The sequence below is a fragment of the Poecilia mexicana genome, unplaced genomic scaffold (assembly GCF_051168715.1).
Source record: "Poecilia mexicana isolate PSO_F unplaced genomic scaffold, ASM5116871v1 scaffold_17, whole genome shotgun sequence".
Taxonomy (NCBI): Eukaryota; Metazoa; Chordata; class Actinopteri; order Cyprinodontiformes; family Poeciliidae; genus Poecilia; species Poecilia mexicana.
Genome location: NW_028263386.1, coordinates 28,958,408 through 28,966,600, shown reverse-complemented (window position 1 = coordinate 28,966,600; position 8,193 = coordinate 28,958,408). Strand labels below are relative to the sequence as shown.

At 37.5% G+C, this 8,193-nt stretch overlaps 1 protein-coding gene across 1 annotated transcript; it reads left to right on the top strand.

The window, feature by feature from the left end:
- Positions 1 to 1,526: 1,526 nt before the first annotated feature.
- On the top strand, positions 1,527 to 7,156 carry cyp7a1 (cytochrome P450, family 7, subfamily A, polypeptide 1). The gene is made up of 8 exons (XM_015011390.2): positions 1,527 to 1,835; positions 2,645 to 2,885; positions 2,975 to 3,184; positions 3,353 to 3,547; positions 3,658 to 3,857; positions 5,447 to 5,580; positions 5,734 to 5,912; positions 6,175 to 7,156. The coding sequence occupies exons 1-8, from the start codon at positions 1,753 to 1,755 to the stop codon at positions 6,475 to 6,477; spliced, it is 1,545 nt and encodes a 514-aa protein (XP_014866876.2). The 5' UTR covers positions 1,527 to 1,752; the 3' UTR covers positions 6,478 to 7,156.
- Positions 7,157 to 8,193: the final 1,037 nt, after the last annotated feature.

Here is an 8,193-nt window from a genome sequence, read left to right as displayed (position 1 = left end):
ACTTTTATATAATTTTTTTTTCACATATTTGTTAAAACTGTCATTATGTTGTGACACTATGGTATGAGAGGTAATCTGTGAAAAATCTATTTCCTCTGCCTTCTCCCAGTGCTAGAAACAACCAATCAGAGGTAGGAGAGTTTTAGTGCTGTCAATCATAATCTCATGTGGTGCTGCTCATCCTTCCTACCCCTTGATTTGTGCCGTGCTGCAGCTAGCATAGCACAGAGCTGTGCAGATTCAAACTGTGAATGCTCAGTTTAGTTAGCATAGCTACCAATGACGGCAGATAAACGGTTTCTTGTAATGATAAGTTGTTTCTCCACCATTAGCACATTTAGCAGTGAGTGAATGAGGATAATTGACAGTGCTAAGAGCATCTGATTGGTTGTTTTGGTCAGAACGGTTCGTTACTTTAGCTAACAATAGATCAGGAAGGAGATGGAGGAGATTGATTATTTTCACACATTGTCTGTCCCATAACAAACTGCTACAACATGCTGACAGTTTTAACAAATATGGAGAAAACATATTTTTTATTAAAGTTATACTGCAGCTTGAATAAAATGCAACTACATAGCATTTTTGAGAAGTCTGGATTGCTTCATGTGTAGTTGCACGTTGCTTTTGACTGTTGCTCATGGGGAGAGACATTTCAGTATCTAAAACTAATAGAAAAAATTTAAGCATATTGGATGTGGACTGTTGGATGTTAAATTCATGAGCAGTAAATATTGTGCTAATTATCAGAATTGAACCAAAGAAAGCAAGGCAGATGCAAGCCTTTAAAATTGTGACGCTTTTTATGGGTCAAATAGACTCAAAAAATTGTAACAGCAGCTGCATGGGGATGGGGGGTGCAAAAAAAATTTTTTGTCAGGGGGCCCAAGATTCCTGGTGGCGCCCCTGCCTACTGCTCTCACTTCCTCTAACTTTACAGAATTTTCTTTATTATTTTGATGGTGTTTGTTGTTTTTAGATGTGGTCTTTCTTGATAAACCAGTTTCATTTTCCACCCAAACCAGTTCTAACGGTTCAAATGCAACCGAAACAAAGGTGAGACCTTGAATCTATTTACTAACCCTGATGCCGTATCAGAAAACAGTCTTTCAGTAACACTGTCCATGGACTCTGGTCAAGGCCATCACTCTTGCACACGCTATGCATGGAATTCCAGTTCCTAGAGAGATCCCTGAGAGATTAACAGCCTGGGTATCATGTCTTCACAATATCCCATGATATTTTAAAAAATTACAACTTTTTTTTTATTATCAAGCCTGAAAGTTTTTAAAAAATATTACAAAAGCCATTAAAAGATTAAATTATCAAAGAATCATCTTTGAAAAACCCTATTGCAGACAAGAAATAACTTATTTTTACTTAACATACTTTTGAAATATGCCTGAAGCAAATCATACATATTACTTTATGTTGAGCAACATACAACTATACGCTCACCTTTCCAGTGGTCCCTCCCATAAGGAGGAGGAATATAAAAGCTGTCACTTGCTGCCTCTTTCATCACAACAGACACATGCACTTACTTTTCCAGTGAATGGCAGCAACAATTGAGCCTAAGTATTTCTGCATTAGAACAGTGAACTTCTATGAGAATTCCTATGGGACTTTCAACTTTAATAAACATAATTCGATTGATCTGTATGGGGCAGTACTAAAAAATAAGTCACTTTCAGATTCGGATCTTGTTCTTATCTTAATTGTCGATATCGTCGTCACCATTGTAACATTACAATGATGATAAGTATTGCTTTGATCTGGGGAGTAGTAGTTGGATTTTGTTGCCTTTTGTGGCTTGCTCTGGGCATAAGACGCAGGTAAGACTGGACTGATGAAATGTAAATACTTGGATTTTGTTTTATTTTGTCCTTTTCCATTAAATTTCTGTTTTTAACCTTTTGTTGTAATTCCTAAAGAACTTTAAAATTTAAAAAGGTGTTGAGAGTAACAATAATTGTAATAAAACTTTTCTTTAGCCTGGAAGGTGCCATTAAGATACAGCATCTCTTCTTATAGAATGATTTGCTATGCTGATTTGCAGAAACTGTTACTGTGTTACTTGCACTGGTTTTTAGTGAATGACCGTTTACTTTCAGAGAATAAATGCAGCTTTTTGCTATAGTAATCTGAATATGCAAATGGATGGCTGGGCTAGAAATGACTTTGGTATAAAATGTGTCACAGTGATCATTGCTATGAAGTGATGAGTCACTGTGGCTGCTATTGAGCAAGAAACATAATGTTTTGTGCTGTTTTGCTCTCAGTTGTTAGGAGGATGTTTGTTTAAAAATAGTTAAATAGATAAGGGTTCAGTAAGTTTAAAAATCATCTGCCTCAGCAGAAAAACATGAATCAAACGGCTTTTAGTGTATTTTTTTTTCTTGCAATTAAGGTGGAATTATACCTTAAGTACGTATGTATACAATACATACAATATTTCTTACTATATCTGAAAATATGTGGGATTTCACAAGTATGACTGTTTTATTTACCACAAATTTACCATATTTACAACATTGTAGATTTTGCAGCGAGTGAATATCAAAGTCATTAAAGAACAAAACAGTCGACCACGTTAAAGTGGGGAATTTTAAAAATGTTATTGCTATTTTGGTGATTTCTGCAGGCAAGCTGGTGAGCCTGTCATTGAAAATGGTTTTATTCCCTACCTGGGCTGTGCTTTGCAATTTGGAGCAAACCCTCTTCAGTTCCTTCGCAGCCGGCAGAAGATGTATGGTCATATTTTCACCTGCAAGATAGCAGGCCAATACATCCACTTCCTGTGTGACCCCTTCTCCTACCACTCAGTCATCAGACAAGGAAGACACCTTGATTGGACAAAATTTCATTTTGCTACATCTGTTAAGGTAGACACTGGTGTTAATCTAACATATTGAAAAGAAAATTTCTTAAGCTACAAGAACTTTAATAATATTTCATGACCTCCCATCTCTAGGCATTTGGTCATGACAGCTTTGACCCTCGTCATGGCTACACCACAGAAAACCTTCACCAAACCTTTCTGAAGACACTGCAGGGGGAAGCTCTGCCCTCCCTGATAGAAACTATGATGGGCCACTTGCAAGATGTCATGCTTAAGTCAGACAGACTTAGTCCAAGTGAAGATCAGTGGCAGGTGGACGGGATCTTTGCCTTCTGCCACAAGGTGAGTAACAGCACTATAGGATGAGAAGACTTGAATCAGTGGATTCCATCGTTAAAGAAAGTGTTTTCAGATGTCGGGCAGGCTGTGTTTAAGGAATTTGATTACTGCTAAAAGGGAATGTATTTTAGGCAGTCCTGATACAGTCCTTTCTGTTTTGGTGTTAACTAGGTAATGTTTGAAGCTGGCTACCTGACTCTGTTTGGTAAGGAGCTTGGAGAAGACAAATGTCACATCAGACAGGCTGCACAGAAGGCGTTGGTCCTCAACACTTTGGAGAACTTCAAGGAGTTTGACAAGATATTTCCTGCTCTTGTAGCTGGCCTGCCCATCCATGTTTTTAAGAGTGCCTACAGTGCCAGAGAGGTCAGTGCATAGTATTCAAGATATCGGGATGCAAAAATATTAAGTCATAACACCTTTCTAATTCATTTGAATGTAACTTTTATATGTCATTTAATTAATTTAATTTGCAGAACCTAGCAAAGACGATGCATGCAGAAAACCTGTCCAAGAGGCACAACATGTCTGACTTGATCTCTATGAGGATGATACTGAATGACTCCCTATCTACATTTAATGATGTGAGCAAAGCTAGAACCCATGTTGCCTTGCTTTGGGCTTCACAGGCTAACACACTGCCTGCTACATTCTGGAGTCTATTTTATATGATTAGGTAAGAAAATTGCTCTCTAGTGTTTCTCAGTTCTGGTCCTCAGGGACCACTGCCCACATATTTTAGCTGTTTCCCTTCTGTCACACACCTACTTGAATAAGTGGGTCATTAACAGGCTTCTGTAGCACTTATAGCATGGAGATGAGGTCATGCAATCATTTGAATCAGGAATTGAGACCGGGCTTGAGAAACTCTGCTTTAGGGCAACATTTCCTTATTACCACAGTGGTCATTATGTGTTGCTGTATTACAGATATTTGATTTGGAGGTTAAACAATAAGCCTACTGTCCTGAGCACCAGCTTCTGGTGAGCTGTGCTGGAAGCTTGTGTGGAAAATTGTTAGAAATTTTTAACAGACTGTCATTGCTGTATACTAACTTCCATATTTATAACAATTAATAAAGCTTCCCTTCTCAATAGACCATTAAATGTTAAAATGTTAAAATATTAACTGTTTCCTTAACCAATAACTTAATATTGCCCAACAACATCAAACCTCCCAATAATTAGTGATGGTTTCTGATATGGGTGACCTGGGCAATCACTCAGGGTGGCATCTTTTTGGGGGTGGCATGCGCATGTAAAGTTCAGCAGGTGGACACATCTCTGCAAACAAAATGACGCAATTTTTGTCACGTGTCCTCGTCAGTGACAGACAATTTTCACACATTGAATGAAGTATGTATAGGCCTTAATGTAATGAGGCGTTTGAGCCAATAATTAAATGATATTTTGCAAATAATGCAATAAATTGTTTGTTATGCAAATGGAATAAAAACCATTTGAAAATGCATCATGTCCAGCCAATAATCTAAAAGTACAAAATAACTCTTTGTTTCTTGCAAATAAGACTTATTTAATCATGTTACTTATGTTTATATGCTGTTTGCTCACTGAAACCTGGCAAAGTGGATGGCATAATCCTCATAGGCATTTAAGGACACCAGCAGTACTGTGCAGCACATTCTCTTAAAAATGCTTAAAACACATTTGAGAACAGTGTCTTGTACAAAATCTCTAGTATACTGGAAAAATGCTTATGTATGTGGATGTATAATTTTGGTAGTCTTTATTTAATTATTTAGAGTGAGGTACAGTTATTTCACCTAAAGGAACGGGCGACAAATCAAGTTGACACAAGCGATCATTGGTCACATGACACATTTCATTTTCAAATTATTATATTATGCTGCAACAGTAACACAATAACAATCCAGTAATATAATAATATTAACTTATACAAGTGGAAAGTTATTATGGTATTACCATTCAAAATGTTTACTGTACTGGCTACATTTTTTACGTTGTATGTGCATGTTTTGTATGTTTGTATTGTTTTATTTATTTCTGTTTTAATATATAGCAATGTAGTTATGCTAAGGGCTTTTGAAATGTGCTATAGAAAATGTTCTATTGAAACCTATTTTAAAATAGGTTTTAAATAGTTAAAACCCATTTGGAAACTAAACTCTTGATAACAATATATTGAAGGATTTATTTCATGTTTGTTGGAAAATCAAGAAAAGTTATAAAATACAGGCAACAAAAGATAAAGAAATGCAACTTAAATGACTTCATTTGTGCCCAGGAGTCCAGATGCTATGAAAGCAGCTCAAAAAGAAGTCCGGAAAGTTCTGAGGGATTCAGGTTTGACAATGAACCCCGATGAGCCAAACATGCTAAACCTGAGCAGAGACCAGTTAGACAACATGCCTGTTTTGGGTAAGATTACTAAAATGTATGTTTTATTTCTACAAAATGAGTATAAAATATGTGAAACCCAGGAAATTAAAGCTTGGAATATTTTACTTTTTCAGTTAAGAAAATTTGTATTGTAAATACAGATTTTCTTTTTTTTTTATCTATTGATTATAGACAGCATCATGAAAGAAGCCATGCGGCTTTCCAGTGCCTCTTTGAATATTCGGGTTGCCAAAGAGGACTTCCTGCTTCACCTTGACAACCAAGAAGCTTACCGCATTAGGAAAGATGATGTCATAGCCCTGTATCCTCCCATGGTGCATTATGATCCAGAAATCTATGAAGATCCTTATGTAAGATGCCACATTATCCTAATCTGCTGGACTTCCTTAGAACACTTTTTAAAATCAATTTGAATAATAAACTTGACCACTTTGTTTGATAAATAAGATGAATTGGAATGAATGTCTGACTTTAATTGAATTGACTTTTTTTCTAAAGTGCTTCGAGATGATGTGTTATTAATTGGTGCTATACAATGAAACTGAATTGAATCTACAAAGTGAAACATTGCTTTCTATTGCTCTTCATTTCTCATTCTCTTCCTTCTTGCAGGAGTACAAGTTTGACCGTTTCCTGGATGAGAAAGGTCAGGAGAAAACCACATTTTACCGCAATGGGCGGCGGCTGCGTTACTTCTATATGCCCTTTGGGTCGGGGGTCACAAAATGCCCTGGAAGATTTTTTGCTGTGTATGAGATCAAGCAGTTTCTAACTCTGATGCTGTCCTACTTTGACATGGAATTATTAGACCCTGCTATCAGAGTTCCTCCTTTAGACCAGTCCCGTGCCGGCCTGGGAATTCTCCAACCTACATATGATGTGGACTTTAGATATAAGAGGAAGGAGAACCACTAAACCCAGTGCTTACCGTGCTGATTGACTGAATTACTTACTGTAGATAATGTAAATTTTACAGTACAATAGGATATCTGTGTGTAAATAGACTAAATTATTTTTCAATGTCCTGTTTCTTTTATAAAATCAGGTTGTAGAAGATAGGCTGTATGGAATCATAAGAAATGATCACATATTTCCAGATCTTTACTGGCATTCTGTCATATCCAATACTTCTCAGAGCCATGTACATTAAATAGTTATAAACAGTACTTGCAAACTCAACACATCATGAACTTTAAATGTGCAAGTTAATAAAAATCAAAATAAATAATAAAGGCACATGATCAAAATCACAGATAAGTATTAATTAAAATTTAATTACATTTATTGATGTTCCTGTGATTTATCTCACTGCATGAGCAAATGCCAGACCTGCAAACTCCAATCAGAGGGCAGATTATGGGGCATCGCCCTTAGCAGCTCAGAGTGGAGTGTAAACTTTTGCCAGCCGTATGTCTCCCAAAAGAATAGGCCTGTAATGAAAAAGCAAGAAATGATGCAGCTCTGGTCAACATTTTGTTGGAACTACACTTTTGCACTGGCTGGTTGTGAACACCAGAACTACATAACAGTAGGTTGGCGTATTATTCTTGGTTTGGGTTTTCTTTCCAATAAAGTGTATGTGAGGATATTGGTACACGCATCTCTGTGTGTATTCAAATTGAGAGGTTGCAGATCCTTGTAACATCATTGAAAACTTTAATCTTAGCTACTTGACGCTTTTGGCATTTTGTCTTTCAGACAAAATAAAATATCTGGGTTTATTTGGGGCCATCAAAACCATAACCTCTAGGTTTTCCATTGGTGTGGGTTGCTGCAAACAACATCATGCAGCTCAGCTGAAATAGGTGGAATTTAGAGCCAAACATATGAGGTCACCTCTGATTTAACCACACCACCACAATCACGCTCCATCAAAAACTCTGTGTGCTTCAAAGCAAGTGAGACCAACTTGTTGTCCGTCTGCTGACTGAAGATCATCTTGATAAGCTTAAGGGGTCAGAGATGGAGCTTTCCGAGGAAAAATAAGGCACTTCCTGTTATGAGGGGGCGGGGCCTAGATTACCTCAAAATATGACAAATTAGGCTTGTCGGGCATCCCACCTTGATGACTCCTGCCAAATATGGTGCTACTTGGCCATTGTGAGTGAAAGTTATAGTGTTTCATTTGCTTTGGCAAATAAGCCAAGTCTGCCACTTGGCCACTCCCTCTAAACATGCTCAGAAACTCATATTGATAACTTTTAATCCCCCATCCCTTAACTGTATCCTGACCAAAAATGAAGCCGACAGTGTGTAAACATAAAAAATGGCAAAAAATTTAACCTTTGGCTGAAAATGGCCACCTCCCTGTACTTCTTAGAGCAGGGGTGCTCAAGTCCAGTCCTCCAGAGCTACCGTCTTCCAACTTTTAGATGCATCCTTACTCCAACAGACCAGGATCAGCTCTGAACAGGCCTGGCAACGAGCCATTCATTTGATTCAGGCGTGTTAGAGCAGGGAAGCATCTAAAAGTTGCAGGTCATGTTCAGGCCCTTGAGGACTGAACATGACCACCCTAGAGCATACAAGCAGCAATACATTGACAGTGACTTGGTAAATTGACAGAACTTATATAGCGCTATATCCAATCATTTTTGACCAGTCAAAGCGCTTTACACTAGAGTCACATTC